General features: G+C 54.9%; 1 protein-coding gene and 2 long non-coding RNA genes across 3 annotated transcripts; 2 read left to right on the top strand and 1 right to left on the bottom strand.

Annotated features, from left to right (window-relative positions):
* Positions 1 to 3084: 3084 nt before the first annotated feature.
* LOC127492055 (uncharacterized) lies at positions 3085 to 3927 on the top strand. Its single transcript, XR_016213487.1, has 3 exons — positions 3085 to 3222; positions 3406 to 3498; positions 3801 to 3927. It is a non-coding gene; the product is annotated as an uncharacterized LOC127492055 (long non-coding RNA).
* An 8217-nt stretch (positions 3928 to 12144) lies between these two features.
* Positions 12145 to 16975, top strand: LTBR (lymphotoxin beta receptor). Its single transcript, NM_001267705.1, has 10 exons — positions 12145 to 12240; positions 12379 to 12475; positions 12744 to 12869; positions 12953 to 13105; positions 13328 to 13424; positions 13541 to 13626; positions 15351 to 15455; positions 15739 to 15764; positions 16238 to 16454; positions 16734 to 16975. Exons 1-10 carry the CDS (start codon positions 12145 to 12147, stop codon positions 16973 to 16975), a joined length of 1245 nt encoding a protein of 414 aa, NP_001254634.1.
* Positions 16976 to 20267: 3292 nt separating this feature from the next.
* Positions 20268 to 24107, bottom strand: LOC149124693 (uncharacterized). Its single transcript, XR_016213485.1, has 2 exons — positions 23734 to 24107; positions 20268 to 23625 (listed from the first exon to the last, which is right to left on the bottom strand). It is a non-coding gene; the product is annotated as an uncharacterized LOC149124693 (long non-coding RNA).
* Between the last annotated feature and the right edge of the window lie 978 nt (positions 24108 to 25085).

Below are 25085 nucleotides of genomic sequence, written 5' to 3'. Positions count from 1 at the left end.
GAGGGTGGGGAGACCAGGAGAACAGGGAAGGCAGAGGAGGGAGACAGGTGGGTGAGGGCAGGGGGTGGACCAAGAGCAGGATGGAGGACGGGCACTTAGCGATCAACCTGAGGAGGTCTCCCCTGCAGGCGGGAGAGCAAGGAGAGGGAGCCCCCGGTGGGCTTCCAGGAGCTGGGGGGGGGGGGTCCACCCTATCCCTCGGGACTCCTGCCAAGGGTACCCCCAGGTCAGCCTCGCCCACTCCTTGTCCTCCCCTTCCCTCCTGGCTCCTCACCGTGCCCCCAGCCTTGTCCCAGCTGGGGAGGGGCCCAGGTGAAGCTGGGGGTTGGGCGGGGCCCTGGGACATTCTGTTCTTTTTTACACCATTGGCTGCCAGGCCAGGAATGTGTTGTGGTCACGGGGTTGCAGGAATGTGGGCACCAAAAGGCTGCATAGAGCAGGAGCCCAGGGAGAGGCAGGGACAGGAGGCCCCGAGGAGTGGAGAAGGATGTGGTGTCCGGGCACTGGGTGACTGAGAGGAAGAGGGTAGGCCCAGCCCGAGTCTGCACGGGCCCGGGAGGAAGGAAAAGCTGATTGGTCAGGGCTGTGTTTTCCTCCCAAATCTCAGCCCAAACTTCAGCCAGCCAGATCAGGAGTGAAATGCTGAGTGGTGAACAAGCGGACAGGGGAGGAACAGAGAATCAGACTCAGAAGCAGGACCCAAGGCGACAGCAGGAGGCAGGAGGCCCGCAGCCCCAGGGCCCCAGCAGGCAGTGCAGAGCGCAAGCCTGCAGCCACGGGCTGAGCCCTGCTCCTTCTGAGCAGCAGCCCGGGCGCTTGTGGAAGGTGCAAGGTTGCCGGGCCAGCGCGGTGGCACAGCGAGCAAAGTCACAGCCCTTGACGCCCGCATCCCACATGGGTGTGTGTGTGTATCTCAGCTGTTCCACTTCCAATCCAGTTCCCTGCTAACGGCCTGGGAAAAGCAGCAGGGGCTGGCTCAAGGGCTTGGGCCCCTGCCACCCACGTGGGAGACCCAGATGAAACTCTTGGCTTCAGCCTGGCCTAGCACTGGCCATTGAAGGCATCTGGGGAGTGAACTAGCTCAACTAGCATATAGAAAATCTCTCTCTCTCTCTCTCTCTCTCTCTCATCTGTCTCTCCCTTTCTCTCTCTCCCTTTGTAACTCTTTCAAATAAATAGATGAATCTTCAAAAATATAAAAAGAAAGTAGGTGTTTGCCATATTGCAAGGTAAAGATTCTGGTGGCAGAGATAAGAAGCAAGCTATAGGAGCCTGCGGGAGGGAGCAGAGCGGAACCACTGCAGGGTGGGGTCCCGGACTTGGTGGCATCTCAGCTGGATCTAGAAGAACAAGGAGCTTCCCAGGCGAGTAAGAGGGAAGACAGGGTCTTCCAGGCTCGGGGACACCTGGTCTGTGGCTCCCCTCCTGTGGCTCTCCCATGACTTCTTCTTTTTTTTTTTTTTTCTTGGAACCTACTCTTTTCATTTTGTTTGAAAGGTGAAGAGACAGAGAATGAAACAGAGATCTTTCATCTGCTGGTCTACTCCCCAAACGCCCACATCAGTGAGGGCTGGGTCGGGCCAGAGCCAGGAACCTAGAACTCTATCTGGGTCTCTCATGCAGATGGCAGGGACCCAAGCACTTGTGCCATCACCTGCTACCTCCCAGGGTGCACAATTGCAGGAACCTGGAATAGGAAGCAGAGCCAGGACTCCGGTTTGGAACATGAGTGTCCTAAGTGGTATTCTAATGCTAAATGCCCACCCTTCTTTTTTTTTTTTTTTTTTTTTTTTTTTTTTTTTTTTTTTTTTTTTGACAGGCAGAGTGGACAGTGAGAGAGAGAGACAGAGAGAAAGGTCTTCCTTTGCCGTTGGTTCACCCTCCAATGGCCGCCGCGGCCGGCGCGCTGCGGCCGGCGCACCGCGCTGATCCGATGGCAGGAGCCAGGAGCCAGGTGCTTTTCCTGGTCTCCCATGGGGTGCAGGGCCCAAGCACCTGGGCCATCCTCCACTGCACTCCCTGGCCACAGCAGAGGGCTGGCCTGGAAGAGGGACAACCGGGACAGAATCCGGCGCCCCGACCGGGACTAGAACCCGGTGTGCCGGCGCCGCAAGGCGGAGGATTAGCCCAGTGAGCCGCGGCGCCGGCCTGCCCACCCTTCTTATAACTTCTTAAAGTGACAGCTGGCATAAACCAGGATTCTAAACCTAAGCCAGTTGATTTTTTTTTTTAAGGCAGAGTTACAGAGAGAGGAGGAGAGAGAGACAAAGACCTTCCACCCACTGGTTTACTCCCTAGATGTCTGCAATGGCCTGGGCTGGGGCAGGCTGAAGCCAGGAGCCAGGAATTTCTTCTAGGTCTCCCACATGGATGCATAGGCCCAAGCACCTGGGCCATCTTCTGCTGCTTTCCCAGGCCATTATTGCACAGCTGGACCATAAAGGGAGTAGCCCAGACTCGAATCAGCACTCTGGCGTGAGAGGCAGGTGTCCCCAGCAGCAGCTTAACCCCCTGCACCACGGTGCCCACTGCCCTGCTGATGATCTTGACCCCTGCCCAGTCCCTCCCCTGTGAAGGGACAGGAAGGCTCTTTCTGCATTCAAAGATAACCCAGTTTTTTGCAGCTGTAATGACAAAACAGCAGTAGAGTTCAACACAGAGCTGCCCAGGATTCTCCCCCCCTCTGGGGTTGTCTGCTTAAGCCACCTGGGAGTTACTCCCTCCCACAGTGGGTCTGTGCCTTCATCAGCTCGCTGGGTCCTGGATCAGCTCCTTGGCTCTGTAACAAGCTCTCTACACCGTCCCCACCCTCCCACAGGACGCAGACACCCCTGCAAGCCTCCATTCTCCCCTGGGCCAGGTCCTTACACGGGGGCTGACCCTACCTGTCCACGAGGCTTTGGCTGCCTGACTGGTCTCCGAGATTCTGATAAGCGCTCCATGCATTTTCTTTCTTTCTTTTTTCTTTTAAGATTTATTTGAAAGGCAGACTAACAACAGAGAGAGAGAGAGAGACCGTGCATCTGCTGGTTCACTTCCCAAATAGCCACCACAGCCAGAGCTGCACCAGGCCGTAGCCAGGAGCCAGGAGTTCCATCCTGGTCCCCGACATGGGTGGCAAGACCATCTTCTGCTGCCTTCCCAGGCACATTAGCAGGAAACTGGATCAGAAACAGAGTAGCCGGGGCTGGAACCAGCACTCCAGTATGGGATGCCGGCGTGGTAAGTGGTGGTAAAACCTGCTTCCTTCCTTGTCTTTTCTGTCTGCTGGCAACTTCCTGAAATCTGACCACTGGCTTAAGGCAGCATGGCAAATAGTTTTCATCCCCAGGGCTCTGGGGGAAGTCCTGTGAGGCCCAGGCTGGGCTGGGCTGGGGAGAGTGGTGACCCTGACCTGTCCTGCAGGGTGTGCCTGGAGACCACAGCATTCTAGAACTGGAATGAGCCGGAGCTGGCTTGCTGTTGTGAGAAAAGCAGAAATCTGATACCTGTTCTGAGGTCAGAGCTCCATCTTAAATATTATCTCTGAAAGTGCAGAAATAATACACAAATACACTTGTGTAATCCAGTTTTCCAGCAATTCAGAATAAAACAAAACAACAAAAGCTTCCCTTTAACTAATTCCTTTCCCTACACTTGGGCCAAAGGGAGCCAAGATTGTTTGTTTATCTGTGTCGTTTTGTGTGCCTTTAAAGATATTCTTTAAAGTTTTAGATTCATTTTCATTTTGTTTGAAAGAGAAACAGAGAGAGACAGAGACAGACAGATCAAGATCTTCCATCCACTGCTTCACTCCACAGATGTCTGCAACAGCCAGGCCTGGGCCAGGCCAAAGCCAGGAACTTGGAACTCATCTCCCATGTGGCGACCCAAGTACTTGAGCCGTCACTGCTTGTCTCCCAGGGTCTGCATTAGCAGCAAGTTGGAAGCAGAAGCAAAACGAGGACTCAAACCCAGGTACTCCAAAGGGATGCGGGCATGCCAAGCAATTTTAGCTGCTGCACCAAATCCACCCTGAGAAGTTGAGGCTTGTCTTTTGGAGGTTAGGGACATTGTTGACCTTGGCTTGCAGAGGTCCCTATTCCAGAGCTCACCTTAGCCTCTCCCAGAGCCCAGCCTTTCCTTCCACCCCAGGTGTACCTTCCTCCTCCCTGTACCAGCCACCCTCTAACCCTGTGGTATGATCCTAGAATGTGCAAAGCCTGCAGGGGACCTGCAGTGGAGTGAGGGTCCTGAACGGGCAGGGTCCTCCTGCCTCTTATTCTCTGTATGATGAGAGGAATTGCTCTCCCCTCCACACAACGAGGGAGAGCCCATCTCAGCACTTCCCACTGCTTACTGTTTGTCATTGTCCTGGTGTGTGTCTGCACATGTGTGTGTGTGTGTGTACATATGCGCATGTGTGTATTGGTCCTCTTCTCATCACCTTAATTGATTACCAAAGAGGGATTTCTTGGGAAAGAAAAGCCTTATTTCCATTTTGAGTTTGGAGGTGACAGTTCAGGTGGAGCGGTCCCATGGCCTGGCATGTGTGGAGGCTGGTCATGGTGGGGGGAGAGGAAAGACCACATGGTGAATCAGGAAGCAGAGAGAGAAGAGCTGGGCCCAACTTGAGCTCAGAACAATCAACCCTCTTGCAAGAACCGCCCTGCAAGGGCACACCCCCAGTGACCTAAGCCCCTCCCACCACGCCCACTTCTCAGCCACCTAAGGAGATGGAGTCTCTCCCCTTGATCCCTTAGCCATTAACATGAGGACATCCGAGTTTCAACATCTGCATGAGTTTTGGGGACACAGGTTCTGCTGCACTCAGTGTGTTGACATGTATGTGGATCCTACTGTGAGTAGGGGACCAGGCTTCAAGCTCTTTGGGACCTCAGTGTCTAATGGTCACTATTTGTGGACCCACTCTGCAGGAGACAGAAGATTTGCAATTAAGTAAGAGTCAAGGTTTGTCTTTTTTATTTATTTTTATTTTTTTAAAGATTTATTTATTTGAAAGGCAGAGTTAGAGAGAGAGAGCAGGAGAGACAGAAAGAGGTCTTCCATTTATCCGCTGTTTCACTCCCCAAATGGCAGCAAGAGCCGGAGCTGGGCTGGTGTGAAGCCAGGAGCCTGGAGCTACTTCCGGGTCTCCCACATGGGTGCTGGGGTCCAAGCACTTAGGCCATCTTCCAGTGCCTTCCCAGGCACATTAGCAGGAACTAGATTGGAAGTAGAGCAGCCAGGACTTGAACCTTTGCCTATATGGGATGCTGGCACCGCAGGCAGCAGCTTAACCCACCACGCCACAGCGCTGGTCCTTATCCTTTTAATTTTTATTTAATTTTTCTTTTTGTTTGTTTGTTTGAAAGGGGGGGGGGTTAAAAAGAGATAGTCCATCCACTGAGTCACTCCCCCAAATACTCACAACAGTCAGGACTGGGCCCAAGTCAGGATTCAGGATCTCCATCTGGTCTCCCATGTGGGTGGCAGGGACCCAAGCCATTGAGCCATCCCCTGCTGCCTCCCAGGGCACACATTAGCAGGAAGCTGGAATCAGGAGCAGAGCCAGGCCGGATGTAGAGGCAGGCATCTCAAGCAGCATCATAGCCACTATGCCAAATGCTGATCCCCAAAGCTTATCCCTGACAGAGAGGAATTTGCCATGAGAACACATCCCCAGCCAGCAACCACCCCAGCTTCCTGTGATAGCCCACGTAGCTGCCATCTACTGACGTATCTGAATTTCATTCACTTTCCTTCCCAGCCTCTATCCTCCCCAGGCTGGAAACAAGTCCCTCTTTATTTGTACTGCTAGAGATGATCACCTGTTCTGCAGCGGCTGCCTGCCGTGGAGAGAAGCGGTCCTTTCACAGGAGCGTGTACTGCATCGGAAGGAAGAGCTGGAACCCCCAGAAGGGTGCTTTGAAGTTCACTGTTAGTTTACTCCATTGGGTGGAGTCCGGGTTTATCAACCTTGGTACTACTGACAGTTCGGGCTGGATAATTCTCTGTTGCAGGGGTTGTCCTGGGTGGTGCAGGCACCACCCTGCGTCCACATTAGATTCCAGCGATCCCTCCGGAACACTTTCAACCAAACATGGGTCACTGGGAAGAAGGAGCTCTCGGCAGCTACTGCTGCTGCTTCTTCTTCTTCTTCTTCTTCTTCTAAGATTATTTGTTTATTTATTTGAAAGGCAGAGAGAGAGAGAGAGATCTTCCATCCATGGGTTCACTCCCCAAATGGCTTCAACAGCCAGAGGTGGGCCGATCCAAAGCCAGGAGCTTCATCCAGGTCTCCCTCATGGGTGCAGGGGCCCAAGAACTTAGACCATCTTCTACTGCTATCCCAGGCCATTAGCAGGGAACTGAATCAGAAGAGGAGCAGCCCGGACTTTAATCAGCACCCATATGGGATGTCAGCACAGCAGGTGGCAGCTTTACCTGCTATGCCACAGCGCTGGCCTCATCAGCAGCCCCTTTTTAGGGAGGCCTTGCAGAAGTCTGCACTCTCCCACCTTCTAGGAGTCTCTGGGGGCACTCAGTCTGGGTCTGGTGCTGCATAATGATATATTTTTCTTATTTATTTATTTATTTATTTATTGACAGGCAGAGTGGACAGTGAGAGAGAGAGAGACAGAGAGAAAGGTCTTCCTTTGTCGTTGGTTCACCCTCCAATGGCTGCCGCGGCCGGCGCACCATGCTGATCTGAAGCCAGGAGCCAGGTACTTATCCTGGTCTCCCATGGGGTGCAGGGCCCAAGCACTTGGGCAATCCTCCACTGCACTCCCTGGCCACAGCAGAGAGCTGGCCTGGAAGAGGGGCAACCGGGACAGAATCCGGTGCCCCGACCGGGACTAGAACCTGGTATGCTGGCGCTGCAAGGCGGAGGATTAGCCTAGTGAGCTGCGGCGCCGGCCATAATTATATATTTTTCAAGGATTTATTTATTTATTCGAAAGTCAGATTACGAGCCGGCGCCGTGGCTGAATAGGCTAATCCTCCACCTTGCGGCGCCGGCACACCGGGTTCTAGTCCCGGTTGGGGCGCCGGATTCTGTCCCGGTTGCCCCTCTTCCAGGCCAGCTCTCTGCTATGGCCAGGGAGTGCAGTGGAGGATGGCCCAGGTGCTTGGGCCCTGCACCCCATGGGAGACCAGGAAAAGCACCTGGCTCCTGGCTCCTGCCAGGATCAGCGCGGTGCGCCGGCTGCAGCGGCGGCCATTGGAGGGTGAACCAACGGCAAAGGAAGACCTTTCTCTCTCTGTCTCTCTCTCTCACTGTCCACTCTGCCTGTCAAAAAAAAAAAAAAAAAGAAAGTCAGATTACACAGAGATAGAAGGAGAATGTTAGACCCTCGGAGTGAGGATGCTAACACGTCGAGAGGCACACCCCAGAGACTCAGACTCCAGACCAGCTGATGCAAAAGCAAAAGGATTTATTCGGCGTCTGCGCAGACGGGCCTCCTGAACTCGGGAGTCCAGAGAGCGCCCCCAGCACAAAGCCACATGGTTTATATACTCGCAGCAACCAATCAAAAGCACTATAGAGTCCATGCACACAGCAGTCCAATCCGCGAGCTGATCATGTGAAGGGCATGCGTCTTCTATCCAATCAGCTACGGGATCACATGGGAGGCATGCACCTCGTCGCCATTTTGTTGTTTACTTCTATAGTAGTTCCTTTCCCTGGCAGCGCCATCTTGTTCACCCTGAGGGGGGGGACGACATCTCGCTCCCTTTGTTCCCCTTGTGGGAGAGCAGCGTCCCGCTTCCCACACCGTTATTTGAGTATTATGAGGTATACAAACTGGGTTAGGTCTTAGCACAGCCAGGCACAAGTGTCGCAGCTAGCTAAGCATAGGGTCCCTTATTTTATAGCTGCACCTAATTTTAGCTTTGGGGGAAAAAGTTTAGGGCTGTACTTTTAAACTTTAATTTTTATTTGGGGCAAAGGTGACTTCTTGTTTTTAATGGTATTGGCTTAGGTCACTCCATCTTGGTTTGATTTTTAAGGTTCTTCAGAGAAGAGAGAGAGAGGTCTTCCATCCACAGGTTCACTCCCCAACTGGCCGCAACAGCTGGAGCTATGCCTATCCGGAGCCAGGAGCTTCTTCCGGGTCTCCCACGTGGGTGCAGGGGCCATCCTCCACTGCTTTCCCAGGCCATAGCAGAGAGCTGGATGGGAAGTGGAGCAGCCGGAACTCGAACCAGAGCCCATATGGGATGCGGGCACTACAGATGGTGACTTTACCCACTGTGCCACAGCGCCGGCCTGCATAATGATGTTAATAAAACTTTGAGGAAGCTGATAAAGAACCCAGAAGGAAAGAAGCAAAGACCACACCCTGTCTACGGAGAGAGTGTGGGTTTCTCACCCCTTTGACTCTCCCTTCGTCCCCAAGGGAAGGTTGGGTGGCCCTTATAATAACCCCTGATTGACATGCTTCTCTGTCATGGCGCAGCCAGGAAGCTGGAAGTCCTTCAGATGAAAGAAACTCAACTCAGGGAACTGGCAAGGGTAAGGGACTGGGGGACAAACAGGCCACTCAGGAAACAGCAAAGCAAGAGGCAGCCGCCATCACCAGGACTGGAAACATTGTACACAAAGAAGCTTCCAGGGCTGTTTGGCAGGAAGTAAGCCGTGGGGGCCGCCCAGCAGGAGATGAGATTATGGAAGGCGGGAAGGAGGAAGCACAAGCAACTGCGGGCGGGCGATGCCAGAAAACAGAGGGCTCCCTCCCTCCTGCCCGGCGCCTGCCTTCTGCCTCTGCCTCCTATTGGTGACCCTCCCCAGCAGCTAGAAGGAAAGGGAGTCTGGGAAGTGTAGTTGTCAGGGGTGGCAGCGCAGAGCCGGGAAGGCAGAGAGCGGACCTGTGAGCCACTCAGCAGCTGACTGGCACAGAAAGCTAAAGGCCCAGAGGAAAACCGTAGGCTCCTTCCTTCCTCAGGACCTGGGGATGCCTGAGGGGTACAAAGACAACACGGGATCAGCAGCAGAGAGCAGGATGGATGGTTCAGGGGTGAGTGTTTAGCTGAGTGGCTGAGATGACAATTAAGACACACATGACCCACATCAGAGTCCCTGGGGTCGGTACCTGGCTCTGCTCCCGGCTCCAGCCTCCAGCCAGTGCAGGCTCGGGAAGGCAGCCTGATGGCTCAAGTAGTTGAGTTCTTGCCACCCACATGGGAGCCCTGGATGGGGGCAGGGTCATTGCAAGTGTTTGGGGAGTGAATCAGTGGATAGGAGAGCTATCTCTCTGTGTCAAATAATTATTTTATTTTTTTAAATTTATTTTTATTCATTTATTTGAAAGGCAGAGGGACAAAAAGAGAGGGAGGGACAAAGAGAGCCAGGTTTCTGGCTTTGGTCTAGACCAGATCTGGCTGTTGTGGGCATTTGTGGAGTGAATCAGCAGATGAAAGATCTCCCCCCCACCCCCATCACTCTGTCTGTGACATAAATAAATCTGCTTTTAAAAAATTAACAGAGGCCAACATTGTGGTATAATGGGCTAAGCCGCTGCCTGCAGTGCCAGCATCCCATATGGGCACCAGTTTGAGTCCCAGCTGCTCCACTTTTTATCCAGCTCCCTGCTAATGTGCCTGGGAAAGCAGTGGAAGATGGCCCAAGTCCTTTGGCCCCCTGCACCCACGTGGGAGACCCGGAAGAACCTTCTGGCTCCTGGATTTGGTCTGGCCCAGCTCTTGCCACTGCGGCCCTTTGGAGAGTGAACAAGGAGATAGATCTCTCTCTCTCTCTCTCTCTCTCTCTCTCTCTCTCCATCTCTCTGTATCTCTGATTTTCAAATAAACAAAAATAAATCTTTTTAACAAATTAACAGAAGCCACTTAAGTATATCAAAAGAAGCAGAGAAGGAAGGGAAGGAGGAAGAGGAGGCCAGAGGAGGAGGAGAAGGCAGTTATAGTTCAGCCCGCTGGGACAAGAAGGGCTCTGAGGGTGTGGCCGCCTGTGAGGGAGACCAGGCAGCAACCTCTCACAAGACAAGAAGCTTGCTGGGGGACACACAAGAAGCGACGACAGTGAAAATTCATCCATGTGCCTGTGTCAGAGCGGGGTCCCTGGGGCGCTTCACTGCGTCAGACCTCAGCGGAAAGAAAGAGTCGGGGGGTCTTTCAGAGTGAAATTTCAGATGCAGCGACATGATGTCAGGGACCTGCTCCACTAGAACCAAGGGGAGCTGGAAGGGGGCGTGTGCTGCTGGGGGCGGGACAGGGCAGCGCAGGGCAGGCAGCGTGTGGAAGAAACAGGAGTGGCTTGGGGCTGCCCATCTTGCTCTCTCCCCTCAGCATCATGCAAGTGTGAGGTTTTAATCTTAACAATAAAAGGTGAAAAGCAGAGAGGGAAGAAAAGCACGGTGGTTGCTACACGCCCATCCCTTCTGCTCTGGGGTGCGGAGCAGGGGTGAGTCCAGCCGCAGCCCTCAGCTGCCGGGGTCTGTCCAGAGCAGCAGCTCTGAGCCGTGTACGCCCCCTTGAAGTTCCTTCCCGTCCTGGGCAGCTTCATGCTCTCCGGATCCACCACTGGGAGTAGAGCACGAGGCTGGGCCTGCACAGGAGAGGGGAAGGAGCCTTGGGGAAATGTCTGAAGCTCGGGCTGGTCCTTCAGCCACACTGGTGTCTCCTCCTCAGCCTCCTCCCGCGCCAGAACATCCCAGCTCCACCAGCGAGAGCCTGGCCAGGGTGGGGGTGGGACCGGAACAGAGTCCATCCGGGAGGGCGCAGTTCCCAAGCGATCCATCTCAACCCAAGGGAGACACCCCTGAATCCAGACAAGGAGGCAGTGGGCTTGCATGCGGAATGAGCTGGAACCCGGAAATCCAGAGCCCCAGGCCCAAGCTGGTTCTGGTGTGAACTGGCTATGCGATGTGGACATCATTCATTTGTTCCATAAATGAGCAGTGAGCATATAGCACGTGCCAGGCTCTGGGCTCAGGAAGTACTGGGCCCCCAAACTCTGGCATTCAGTCCAGGCCACTGCAGAGGTCACAGCCCGGGTGGGGAAGCAGACGGCAGGTGGTGGGTCAACAGACAGCAGTCTGGGTGGGGGGGGCGGTGCAGGTGATTCCTGGAGTCTGAGGGTGGGAGTCAGCCAGGCAGAGGAAACCAGGAGATGGCAGAACACCAAGCAAGTCACTCCACGGGGGACTGTTCACGGCAGGAAGGGATGTGGTGGGGAGAAAGGGGCTGGCACTAGACCGAGGCACCTTGCGAGCCTGGTCTCCCACACATGGCACCCTGAACCTCGGTCTTCTCCTGCAGGTGAGGGGCTGCACTGGGTGGGCTCTCAACGCCCCAGGTTCCCAGGGATTCGAGGCTCACAGGTGGGCAAGCTGGAACCCAAGGCTGTGGCTTCCCGACTCCACCCCAGCAGGCTCCTACTTATGAGGGATTCGGTCCACAAATCCTCCCATTGGCTCCTAAGGGCAGGGAGGAGGGCGGCTGCACCTTCCCGAGTGTCCTGGACAGTGCCCCCTACTGTGCAGGATGGGAGGCTGGGCAGGGTGCATACTGGCTGGCTGATAGAGCTGGTCCCAGATGGCCACAGAGCAGGGAGGGCGGGGGGAGCTGCCCGCAGGAACTTCTGGGCCCCAAATACTGCCTCTGCTGGCCCATGGTGCTGTCAGGCTGGCCGGTGTCCGAGCCCTGTCCACGGATGGGTCGGCTCCGCCCCCCTGGGATCTGCGGGGCCGGTGCGGGGCATCTGCACAGGCCCTGCCGCCCCTTCCCCCGCAGCGGGGTCCGGGCACGTCCCCGCAGCCCTCGGCTTCCACTCCGGCTTCCGAAGAAGGGAGGAGGCCCAGGTTCCGGGCCTGCCGCTCTCACGTGCTTTCCCGGCCACCCCTCCCGCCCCGCGTCGAGGCAGCCAAGCCTGTTCCTCTTCCCCCGACAGCGATTGCGACAGGCCGGCCTCAGCTCCCGGCGCTCCCTGTCCCCGCCCCGCGGCCGGCTCGCTCCACTCCCACTTCCTGAGCCCTGCCGCTGGAGCCCTGGAGGCCAGGCCCGGCCGCTCCCGGCCCCGGGGGGCACGTCGGCCCGGCGGCTGGGCTCGGGAAACCAGCGCCATCGCCGCTCAGGACGTCCCAGCTTCCCACCCTGCTCCCGGGCCTCCACCCAGCTCGTAGGACAGGCCCAGTGGCCACCATGCGCCCGCCTTGGGCCGCCTCTGACCGCGGCCTGGCGTGGGGGCCCCTGGTGCTGGGCCTCTGCGGACTCCTGGCTGCATCCCAGCCCCAGCTGGTGAGGGAGGGACCTGGCGGGCGGGCAGGCGGGCAGGCAAGGGCCAAAAAGAGGGGCTGGGTGGCCCCCTGGGGAGGGGCCCTCCGCCACACTGTGGACCCCAGGCTCATTCTTCCCGACCTCATCTCCCCCCCTGAGATACCCCCGTACGGCTCCGAGAACCAAACCTGCTGGGACCAGGAAAAGGAGTACTACGAACCCAAGCACCAGCTCTGCTGTTCCCGCTGCCCCCCAGGTGAGAGGCGATGGACAGGGGAGCTTGGGACACAGGTGGGTTCCTGGGCCCCGGGGGCTGCTTCCAAGGCAAGGCACTGTCCTGCAGACGCACAGCTGGGAGGGAGAGAGAGAGAAGCACCAGCCACCCCATCACAGACAGGGACTGCAATATGTTCTCTTCATTGAGCCTCCAAGGGAGGCCAGGCCTGGCCTGGCACAGCAGGTGGGGAAGGTGGAGGTGCACAGTCCCCGTCTGCCGACGCCGCTCCTGCCCCCTCGCCTTCCAGGCACCTATGTCAAAGCCGAATGCAATCACAGCCAGGACACGACTTGTGCCACGTGTGCCGAGAACTCCTACAACGAGCACTGGAACCACCTGTCCATCTGCCAGCTGTGCCGACCCTGTGACTCTGGTGAGTGAGGATGTACCTGGGGGCGGGGGGGGGGTCCTCCTTGGGGCACAGCCCCTCCCTAAGCTCCCGCATCTCCCTACCAGTGCTGGGCTTCCAGGAGATCGCGCCGTGCACCAGCAAGCAGAAAACCCAGTGCCGCTGCCAGCCCGGGATGTTCTGCGCCCACTGGGCCCTTGAGTGTGTGTACTGCGAGCCGCTTTCAGAGTGCCCGCCTGGCACTGAGGCTGAGCTCAAAGGTCAGGGGTCACCGAGGGCAGACGGTGCAAAGGAGACTGGGTGTTGGTGATCTTGGGTGGGGGCCAGGAGCGTGGTCCTGCCTCCATGGCAACCCCCTACCCCCTACTATGACAGTTCTCTCTCTGGCATAACCAGACCTGAAGGGTCTGCTGAGAGCTGGAACCGGGGACGCCGGGGAAGCTCGGGCAGCTCACCCTGACCGCCTGCCCTTCCCCTGCCAGGTGAAGTGCCCGAGGCCAACAACAATTGCGTCCCCTGCAAGGAAGGCTACTTCCAGAACACCTCCTCCTCCAGCGCTCGCTGCCAGCCCCACACCAGGTGACAGCGGCCCTGCAGTGCCCCTCCCCCTCGCCCCTTCAAGTCCCACGTGCCCGCTGGAGTTGGGGCTGTTGGGGGCTGGAGCACAAAGAGATGGGGGCCCTTCTCGTCCACAGGTGTGAGGACCTCGGCTTGGTGGAGGCAGTCCCAGGCACCACCCAGTCCGACAGGACATGCCAAGACCCACCCGAGCCGTTGCCAGGTGAGGGGCAGGTGAGGGGCACCGGGGGTGTCTGAGAAAATGCCTTAGTCCCCCCATACTTAAGGGGAAAAAAAAGAAAAGAAAAAAAAAGTGAATCCTTCCTTCCCAGAACTGGACAAGAAGGAAAATTCCTTAACGAGATAGGTAGCATCGTTAGGCCAGTGTACTTCCACGCACACTGTAAAGTCACATCTAAAGTGACGCCAAGGGGCACTCCCACACCGACATGCAGCGGTGCACACCAGCTGTCATCATTTTGGACACCAGGCTGCTCTCCTCCTTGCCTGATTATACACTCTCATTGTTGGGAAGATAATCCCCCGTTGGACTCCAGTCTCTTGCTTTTTTTTCCCCTGTGGACTGATGGGTTTTCGCAGACTGGTTGCAGGGTGTATCTGATGTCTGAAATCGCTCGTGATTGACAGCATCTAGCGTGCATGCTGATTTTCATGACCCTGGCTCCCGTCTCCTGGGAGCTGGTGTGTCTCGGGCGCTCTGTCCGCACTTGACCGGCACTGCCTCCTGGAATCTCGGTGGTGAGCCTGGGAGGTGGGCGGCGGTGACTCTCCTGGCTGACTCAGCGAGGAAGCTGAGGTGCATGAGGTTATGTTTCTCGCCCTGGGTCCCCAGCTCCTCTGTCCAGAGCCCGTGCTGTAATGTGGGCCTGCCGCACACAGGAAACACAGATGAGCTGCATCCACAGGCCCAGCACTGGGCCTGTGCACTCCTAATATCTTGCTGTTTGCCCTCCTTGGGCAGTTTTCTATGCCTCCAGACATACAATCTGTTGTTTTACTAAAAGTGGAGTCATTTCAATGTTCTGTAGCCTGACTTTCCATTCAGTAATAATCATAAGTATTTTTCATGCCTTCTTGCTAATTTCTAAGTCTCCAGTAGCAGTGGCAGTGTAGAGCTTGATGTTTAGAGAGGCTGCAGGGTAACCCACTTGGTGTGGAGAAGAAAATTGATGCTCAAAGAGGAGAGGTGACGGGGCGGGGGTTGGGGCGGCGGGCAGTGCAGGTGTGCAGGCTCCGGGCTCGGTCTCTCCCCGTGCCCCCCATCCTGTACTTTCTTGGGCCAGAGACTCCTGAGGGTCCCAAAGGGCAGCGCACCCCAAATACAAGCAGAAAGCCCCCCGCCCCCCCCCGGGCGTCCCCAATGGGCAGGGGAGACCCCGTGCTCCGGAAGGCAGCACGGAGCCCCATGGAAAGATGGAAACCAGGAACTGCCATGGATCAGGGAACCCAGCTCAGGGCCCCTTTCTCCTCCCCACCCAGAACCTGCCCTGAGCACAGGGGTGGGGATCCGGAAGCCCTGCTCTCTCAGGCGGCCAGAGGCAGAGTTCAGGAGCAGGAGCCCCCCACCCTGCTCTCCCACACCTGCAAACACCCCATCAGGTATCCAGGGGCGATCCCAGCTCCTCTACAGTGGTCCCTCCTCAGAAAAGTGGCCCATGGCTGTTTCCGGTGCCAGGCCCCGCCCACTCCCACTTCTAGCCCCTGCAAACCAACTGTCCCAGCCTCCAACCCTTCTCCCCCACTGGATGGCTGGGATCCCGGGCACCTGCATCGCACCCCTAGCCTCCCAGAGGCTCCTCTGTGTGACCCAGGGGAGCTCTCTCTGTCGGAACTGCGATGCAAACTGCCCCGCTCTGTCTGGGCTGCCCCAAAGTTTGGAAACTCCTTAACTTCTCGGCCCTTGGCGCTTTGCTGCCACCCCTGCAGGGACCGTGCTGGTGCTGGCCATCCTGCTGCCGCTGGTGTCCTTTCTGCTCCTCACCATCCTCGCCTGCACCTGGAAGAGCCTCCCCTCCCTCTGCAGGAAGCTGGGTAAGAAGGAGCTGCGGGCCCTCCCACATGGTGGGCGGGGGTGGGATGGAGTGGGGTGGGATGGGGATATTCAGCTTCCCCAGTGCAAGCCCTTGTGCATGTGTGCCCTCAACACAGACACCACTGGCTCCATCCAGGCCCTGCTCTGAGGCTGGAGATGAGGCTGGCAACAGCCTGTCGCTCATGGAACCCCAGGGTGGGCCGTGCGGTGTGGAGGGTGCGAGGTTGGGGTCCGAGGCCAGCTGGGGTCAGTGGCCTACACCCACTTCATTTTCCGTTACAGGATCCCTGCTCAAGAGGCACCCGGAGGTAACGGGGGAGGCTGGGAAGGCAGCGGTGATGGGGGCATGAGGTGGGGCCAAGCAGGAAGAGACCTAGTGCACGCGGCTCCATTCGTGCATTCTTTCCCCTGCTGAGCACGCCTGGTGCCAGCCTGTCCCAGGCACGGCGGGTACAGCAGTGAGCAGAGCAAAGCAGCAGGCCCCCTGGAGTCCACTCGTCCTTGCAGCCAGAATAAAGTTAAGCTAATATATAGCAGGAAGAGAAGAAGGGGAAGACGTCTCTGGGAAGCTGCTATTTGAGCAGAGAGTTGAAGAAGTGAGAGACCCAGCCATAGAGCTGTCTGGGGGAGTGCGCTTCAGGAAGAGGGAACGGCAGGTGCAAAGGCCCTGAGGCAGGGGGCAGGCATTGAGCTGCCAAAGCCCAGAGAGGGCTGTGGGGAGGAAGGAAGGATGGTGTCTGGGACTCTTGGCATAGGTTGGTTCTTTGTCTCTCTCCTGCAGGGAGAGGAATCCCCCTCCTGCCCCCCTCCAAGGGTCAACCCACACTTCCCTGACCTGGTGGAGCCGCTTCTGCCCGTCTCTGGAGACTTGTCTCAGGCCTCTGCCGGAGCCCCGGCCGCCCCGGGCCTGGAGGAAGTGGTGCTACAGCAGCAGAGTCCCCTGAGCCAGACCAGAGAGCTGGAGGCTGAGCCTGGGGAGCAGGGCCAGGTGGCCCACGGTGAGCCCAGGTCCCACCTGCAGGGCGGGGGGCCCGGGGAGGCAGAGCAGGGAGGCAGGGAATGAAGCAAAATGAAATAAAAGTCCAGACTCCAGGTAAGTCAGAGACCCTGCCAGCCAACCAGGGTCGTGTCTGGGGACACAGGAAGAGAGTGAAGAGCCCAGAAGCAGGCATGAATGCAGGGCCCCAGCGAAGGAGGGGCGGGGGTGGGGGAGGAGGTGGGGGGGCTGGGAGGACTCAGGAGGCCCCCTCCACCTCACTCTACCTCCCCTCCTCCAGGTGCCAATGGCATTCATGTCACCGGTGGCTCTGTGACTGTTACTGGCAACATCTACATCTACAACGGGCCAGTGCTAGGGGGAGCGCGGGGCCCTGGGGACCCGCCGGCTCCCCCCGAGCCTCCGTACCCTATTCCCGAAGAGGGCGCTGCAGGCCCTCCCGGGCTCTCTACACCCTACCAGGAAGACGGCAAAGCTTGGCACCTGGCCGAGACAGAGACACTGGGCTGCCACTCCCTCTGACAGGGGCCCCGGGAGCCAACTGTTCACCTGTGCTTTATGGTGTCTAGGAAGGAGCAAGGAGAAGGGAGGCACGAGAGCACCTTCTCCCTGGAGGCTTCGCTGGGCCTGGGCATCGCTCTGAGCGCACAGCCCTAAGGGATCAGGCCTGAGACCTCTTGGATAGCAGGGCCGGGCACCAGCTGGGTACAGTGCCCGCCGCGGGACTCTCACCACTGCCTGGGCAAGCCTGACACCCCACTGCAGACTTGCCACCTGCTGGGGCTGCACCAGCTCAGCCTCAGCCCTGGACGGGGCGAGCGATGCTAACGGCTGCCCCTCAGCACTCTGCACCTTGAATGTGGCACAGGAGGTGCCAGCACATGGCCACCTGCACCGGCGCCACCGGGAGCTCTGGCGGATTTGTGGTGCTCACCCCCATGGCCCTTGGAGGACCCATGCTTCACGTGGACTGAGGTAGACCCTGCGTGGGGCAAGGTTATGTGGAAGACGTCCCCGCCCCCCCTGTAGCACTTAGAGGAGAGGAAAGGGAGTGAACAGAAACTGGAGGTTGGGTTGGGTTGGTGGGGTGGGGGAGAGTTTAGAAGAGGGGAGAAATGACAAATGTATTTATAAATTGTAACCACGTGCAAATAAAGAAGCTGAGACCCAGATCATTTTTGTACACTTAAAAATATTTTATTAATATAAAGAGAACAGATTTCATGGATCAGTCATTTATTTGGGGGGAATTTATATTAGAAATACCATCCTACTGGACCGGCACCGTGGCTCACTTCGCTAATCCTCCGCCTGCGGCGCCGACATCCCATACGGGCGCTGGGTTCTAGTCCTGGTTGCTCCTCTTCCAGTCCAGCTCTCTGCTGTGGCCTGGGAGGGCAGTGGAGGATGGCCCAAGCGTTTGGGCCCTTGTACCCGCATGGGAGACCAGGAGGAAGCACCCAGATCCTGGCTTCGGATTGGCACAGTGTGCCAGCCCTAGCGGCCATTAGGGGAGTGAACCAACAGAAGGAAGACCTGTCTGTCTCTCTTTCACTGTCTATAACTCTACCTGTCAAATAAAAAAAAATAATAATAAATGCCATCCTACTGAGGCAGCATCAAAAGCCAAGGTCAAAGACATTGAAATGTAATCCCCTAGAGGCGCTTCTATGTGGGCCCAGTGTAAACACGGTATTAGCAGGGCCTCGCCAGGCAGTGGTCTAAATGCATCACCCGGCTGACTTCCTTAACCCTCACCCCACGCGGCACGTGCAGTTACTGTTCCATTTCACAGAGGAGGAGACAGAGCCACAGAGCAGGTAAGGAACGGGCCCAGCTCAGCTGCACACGGCAGAGCTGGGATTCCAGGAGCCTCTTGAGTACGAAAAGCTTCCCGGCCCGCTGTGCTAGCATCGCTCTGAACGGGGGTGGCCTGGCTTTCTCAGACAACGAGCTCGCTTGCATGTGTGACAGCTCTCATGCCCAGCCCCCGTGATTTCCAACACGGCAGCTCCTCCAAGGCTGGATGAAGGGAACCACGTGCACTTTATATATTTTTTAAAATATTTATTTATTAATTTGAAAGTCAGAGTTACATGGAGAGAGGAGAGGCAGAGAGAGAGGTCTTCCATCCACTGGTTCACTCCCCAATGAGCTGCAACGGCCGGAGCTACGCCAATCCGAAGCCAGGAGCCAGGAGCTTCTTCCAGGTCTCCCACTTGGGTGCAGGGCCCAAGGACTTGGGCCATCTTCTACTGCTTTCCCAGGCCATAGCAGAGAGCTGGATCGGAAGTGGAGCAGCTGAGACTCGAACCGGTGCCCATATGGGATGCCAACACTGCAGGCAGCGGCTTTACCCGCTACGCCACAATACCGGCCCCCTCATGTGCACTTTAAACCTGGAACATCACAGGCCAAGTTCAGGTTCTGTCGGTGAACAGAAATCTGGGCGGGCTCCTTGTAGCTCCAGAGAGGGTCACTGTGATGTCTGCTTTGTGCTGTTTGATCTGATCTTCAGTCTTCTCTAGCTCTCTTTAGTATATATTGGGGGTCCCTGAGAGTCCTGCCCCATGCTGCTGGGTACAGGCTGTCAGAGCTCGGCGGACAGGCAGGCAGCCGCTGCCAGCAGGCTGCGCCTTCCATAAAAGGCCACGCTGTCTGGATCTGGGGTTAAGGACAGGGCTGGGGCCCAGCAAGACAGCGTAGCTGCACAATGCATACCCCGGGCGGCGGCGTCTGACCCAAATGAGGCCCTGGGTTATTTAAGGTTGACTGTCAAAGCATTCGCTCCAGCTTCCTTTTTGGGGAAGTAAACAATGGCGAGTTTATCTTTAAATGGAGTTCAGTCCTCCCACTCCTGCAGTATGCTGGTCCCAGACCGCATGATTCTCCAGTCACCATTTATCATTCAATAAGCAAACTGTATACATTGTTCACAAAATTAAGGAGGGAAAAATGTTTGGAGAAACGGTGCTAAGGTATAACCCTATAAGACACCATTCAAGTTGAGGATCATGTCTGCCCATATATATGCCTATTCATATCCAAAAAATAGCCAGGCTCCTGTTGGTCCTGGTACTGAGATGGCATTCAACCTGTAGCTTAAGTGAGAAGACCGGTTTTTCCCGGTGCTGGGCCTTGCTTTTAGGAACATGATCTAACTTTCTGCACGTTGATACCTTTCTATGTGTGTCCAAAGTAGCGTTTTAGTGTTCTCTTGCTAGATATCGCCAACATTTCTTAAGTTTATTCCTAATGTTTTCTCTTTGCAAGTACTACAGAAATAGGATATTGTCATTTCTTCTACCCCATCATCTACTGGATTCTTTATCATTTATAAAGATTTGTGAATGAATTCTCTGAGTGAAACAATGTGAAGTTTGTCTCTGCTGTCTTTTACATTTCTAGTATTTTTTTTTTTTTATTTGGCAGGTAGAGTTATAGATAGTGAGAGAGAGACAGAGAGAAAGGTCTTTCTTCCGTTGGTTCACTCCCCAAATGGCCGCCACGGCCGATGCTGCACCGATCCGAAGCCAGGAGCCAGGTGCTTCCTCCTGGTCTCCCATGCGGGTGCAGGAGCCCAAGCACTTGGGCCATCCTCCACTGCCTTCCCGGGCCACAGCAGAGAGCTGGACTGGAAGAGGAGCAATTATGACTAGAACCCGGCGCCCGTATGGGATGCCAGTGCCGCAGTGGGAGGATTAACCAAGTGAGCCACGGCGCCGGCCCCATTTCTAGTATTTTAACATCTCCTCTAAATATGTTGCCAGAATAATGATAAATAGTCATGGTCATCTCTGTCCTTATCCTGGTGTTAATGGCAGCAGTTTTTTTTTTTTAATTTTTCAATATTTATTTATTTGAAAGGCAGAGAGTAAGAGAGAGAGAGAGAGAGAGTGAGAGAGATCTTCCATCTGCTGATTCACTCCCCAAATGGCTACAAGGGACCAGGGCTGGTCCAGGCCAAAGCAAGAAGCCTGGAACCCCATCCAGGCCTCCTGGGTGATGGCAGGGGCCCAAGCACTTGAGCCATTCTCTCCTGCTTCCCAGACAGGAGCAGGGAGCTGGAGCTGATGCAGAGCAGCCGGGACTTGAACTGGCGCTCTGATACAGGATGGCGGTGCAGCAACTGGTGGCTCAACACACTGCGCCACAAAGCCAGCCCTGGCAATACTTTTAGTACATTTTCATTAAGCAGAACTTGAAATAGATACATTTATTTTATTCCACTTAGGAAGTTCCTGTATCTTTTTTTTTTTTTTTAAGATTTATGTATTTACTTGAAAGAGTTACACAGAGAGAGGAGAGGCAGAGAGAGAGAGAGAGAGAGAGAGAGAGAGAGAGGTCTTCCATCCACTGGTTCACTCCCCAGTTGGCTGGAGCTGCGCTGATCCGAAGCCAGGAGCCAGGAGCTTCTTCCGGTCTCCCACGTGGGTGCAGGGGCCCAAAAACTTGGGCCATCTTCCACTGCTTTCCCAGGCCATAGCAGAGAGCTGGATCGGAAGTGGAGCAGCCGGGACTCGAGCCTGTATGGGATGCCGGCACTGCAGGCTTTGGCTTTACCCGCTATGCCACAGCACTGGCCCCTGTATCTTTTTTTTTTCCAAAGATTTTATTTATTTATTTGAGAGGCAAAGTTATAGACAGAGATAGGGAGAGACAGAGAGAAAGGTCTTCCATCTGCTGGTTCACTCCCCAAATGGCCACAACGGTCAGAGCTGGAGCTGAAGCCAGGAGCCAGGAGCCTCTCCCAGGTCTCCCACGCAGGTGCAGGGGCCCAAGGACTTGGGCCACCTTCCACTGCTTTCCCAAGCCATAAATAGAGAGCTGGATCAGAAGTGGAGCAGCGAGAACACAAACCAGTGCCCATCATAGGATGCCGGCGCCACAAACCGAGGCTTAGCCTACTCTGCCACAGCACCGGCCCCATCTGTATCTAATTATTTCATTGTAACTCAGTGGATAATAAAGAGTAGAAGCAGAGAGACCAGATAGGAGGTTGCAGTAGCAAGCAGATGGAGAAAAGTGGGTGGTTTGGGGCTATACCTTGCAGACAGGTCAGCAGCGTCTGTTGAGGGACTGAGTTCCAGCTGATCTCCTGTGACCTTGGGCTACCAGTTTACTAAACTAATCTGAGCCTCACTTTCAAACTTAGCATTCAGAGCTCCAGAATGGGGCGTGAGCATTGGGCCTAATGGTTAGGAGGCCGATTAGGATGCGTGTGTCCCACATCAGAGTGCCTGGATTTGGTTCCCAGCTTCAGCTTCCTGCCAGTGTGACCCCAGAAAAGCAGGGACGATGGCTCATGTAATTGAGTCCCCACTGCCCACATGGGAGACCTGGGTTGAGTTCCCAGCTCCCCAGCTCTGAGGTCATTCGAGAAGCGAACCATGGGATGGAAGCTCTTTCTCTGTCTCTGTCTCTCTGATTCACAAATAAAAAAAATAAATAAAAAGCTTATGTTTAATAAGAAATAAAACATTCAGTGAGCATTTACTGTGTCCCAGGCTCCTGAAGACACAATAATAAGGGCAGGTGTCGTGGTGCGGCAGGTTAAGCTGCTGCATCCCTAACCAGGTCCCTGGGATTCAGTTCTGCCTCTGCTTCTGATCCAGCTTCCTGCCGACGGGCACCCTGGCAGCAGCAGGGGATGGATCAAGTACTTGGGCCCCTGCCACCCGTGTGGAGGACCCAGATGGAACATCCCTGGCTCTTGGCTCCAGCCTGACCCAGCCCCATCTGTTGCAGGCATCTGGGAAGTCAATCAACTCTCCTCCCGCCCACCTTTCAAATAAATGAAAATAAAATCAATAAGCTTTTTTTTTTTTGACAGGTAGAGTGGACAGTGAGAGAGAGAGAGAGAGAGAGAGAGAGAAAGGTCTTCCTTTGCCGTTGGTTCACCCTCCAATGGCTGCCGTGGCCGGCGCACCGCGCTGATCCGAAGGCAGGAGCCAGGTACTTTTCCTGGTCTCCCATGGGGTGCAGGGCCCAAGTACTTGGGCCATCCTCCACTGCACTCCCTGGCCACAGCAGAGAGCTGGCCTGGAAGAGGGGCAACTGGAACAGAATCTGGAGCCCTGACAGGGACTAGAACCTGGTGTGCTGGCGCCGCTAGGCGGAGGATTAGCCTATTGAGCCACGGCGCCGGCCAGCTTTTTTTTTTTTTTTTTTTTTTTAAGATACAACAGCAAACAAGACAGACTTGATACACAGTCTTTTGGAGCTGATAAAATAAAAGCACTATAAAAGAGAAGCACAACATATAATTAGGGACCTAATTTAGGCTTGAAGATAAAAAAAAAAATGCCTCCCCTTGTAAATTTAAGATACAACCTGTAGAATAATTGAGAATTAGTTAAGTGAATGAGTGTGGGGGAAGAAGAGCTCTCCTGGTGGCATAAAAGTTATGTGCAAAGGCCCTGTGGTAGGAAGAATAGTGAGCTGAAGTTAGGGATAGAGAAGTTGGAGAAGCGGGTAGGAAGCAGATCATTCGGAGTTGTAAACTGCAGTAAGGATTTTGTACTTAACCTGAGAACACTAGGAAATCAGAAAAAAAATTTTCAAAAAGTGTGTGATGTGTACAGCCTAGAATTGTTACGTGTGTGTACCCATGTTGCTGTCCCCGAAGGGGTTGAGCTTCTGAGCTCTCTGGAGGACTCCCTGCCACTCCCTGCGGAGAGCACCTTATTGCTTGGGTCCCGCTCTGTACTCTGGGAGGCAAGGACAGCTCTCAGAAACATATACCTTTTTTTTTTTCACTATTTGACTTTTATCCCCATCAATTAATTTTGCTTGTACTTAAATTACATATAAATTAAATCTTTCATGTCTAGCTTCTTTTGATCCTATGTCCTATTTTTGAAATGCATCCTTGTTATTGCTAGTATAAGTAGTCTGTTTTCTTTTCTTTCTTTCTTTTTTGTTAAAGATTTAGTTTATTTGGGGCTTGCACTGTGGTGTAGTGGCTAAACATTCACTTGCAGCACCAGCATCCTATATAGGCGTCAATTCATGTCCCGGCTGCTCCTCTTCTGATCCAACTCTCTGCTTCTTACCTGGGAAAGCAGTGGCAGATGGCCCAAGTGCCTGGGCCCATGCACCCGTGTGGGAGACCCGGATGAAGCTCCTGGCTCCTGGCTTCAGATCGGCCCAGATCCAGCCGTTGCAGCCATCTGGGGAGTGAACCGGCAGATAGAAGACCTCTCTCTATGTCCCTCTCCTAAAGACAACTGAAAAATAACGGATGTCACAAACATCCGGAGAGAGAGGAAGCTCTCTACCTTCTTCCCGACTTGGCCACAAGCAGGGCTCAGCTCTCATGGCCTGTACGCAGTACAAGGGAACTCCGCACGGCAATCACCAGCCTTCCTAAAACAACACTTATCTCCTGCTGCTCCAAAAAGGGCGTGAGAAATTAAATTTCAAGAAGTTTATTCGGGTATGAAAAAAATTTGAAATCCACGCACACCACAGTCCCACAAGCTGTTGACCTTGGAGTCCTAAAACTCTCTTCCTTTGTCTTGTTACGCTATGAATTTACTCCTCTGTGTTGTGATCCCACGCCAGCCCACGTGCTAACCACGCCTCCAGCAAAGCCTGACCGCGTCTCTGCTGCACGTGGGCATGACTCAGGTGCCAATAAACCCCGCGCGCTTTCCCCTTGCTAATTGTTGGTCAGTCTAACTTCCTCCAGGCGCCAGCCAGAAAGCCTCTCCTGAGTAGTAGGAAAAGATGTTTTGCTCCCCTAAGAGAGCAGGGTGATGTCATTCCTCAGGTTGAAAAAGCGTTCAGAGATGCATCCATGAGCAGGAAGCTCCCACAACCCAAGGCAAGGAGGTGGTGAGCACGGCCACCCCGTAACCACCGTCTAGGGAGGAGGAAGTTGGCTGTGATGGCAGAGGTGCGCTGGACGACTTCTGAACTTCCAGTAATCTCCGTCTCTTCATCCAGGTGGTAACTGCACAGTCACCTCACTTGGCAATGAGTCAAGTTACACATATGCTTATATATCACAGAACCTGCTAGGGTGTGTGTTGCACGCATAAATAAAATACAAGGAAATGGGTGTGATTGGGTTAAGAATAGTAAAAGATCTGAAAGATTTTGATTTTTCTTTTTTTTTTTTTTAAGATTTATTTATATATTTAAGAGGCAGCACTACAGAGAAAGAGAGAGAGAGAGAGAGAGATCTTCCATCCCCTGGTTTACTCCCCAAATGGCCTCAACGGCCAGAGCTGGGCCAATCCGAAGTCAGAAGCCAGGAGCTTCTTCCAGGTCTCCCACATGGGTGCAGGGGCCCAAGGACTTCGGATATTTTCCACTGCTTCTCCAGGTGCATTAGCAGGGAGCTGGACAGGAAGTAGAGCAGCCGGGACTCGAACTGGCAGCTATATGGGATGCTGGGGTTGCAGGTCTTTTACCCGCCGGCCCCAAGAGCATTAAGAAATACCTGTGAGACAATGAAATGCTGATGCTGAAGAGATTAGACACATAAGTTTGGGGGTCCTGGATAGACAGATGGTAACTGAAAAACAAGAGTAGATGAGGGGCTGGTGTTGTGGCGCCATGGGTTAAGCCTCTGCCTGTGACACCAGTGTACATGAGGGCCAGGTTTCAAATCCCAGCTGCTCTA

Source organism: Oryctolagus cuniculus, chromosome 9 (genome assembly GCF_051225735.1).
Source record: "Oryctolagus cuniculus isolate XC-2025 breed Fujian yellow rabbit chromosome 9, ASM5122573v1, whole genome shotgun sequence".
Lineage (NCBI taxonomy): Eukaryota > Metazoa > Chordata > Mammalia > Lagomorpha > Leporidae > Oryctolagus > Oryctolagus cuniculus.
The sequence above is the reverse complement of the archived record's forward strand: the minus strand, read 5'-3'. Positions and strand labels throughout refer to the sequence as shown.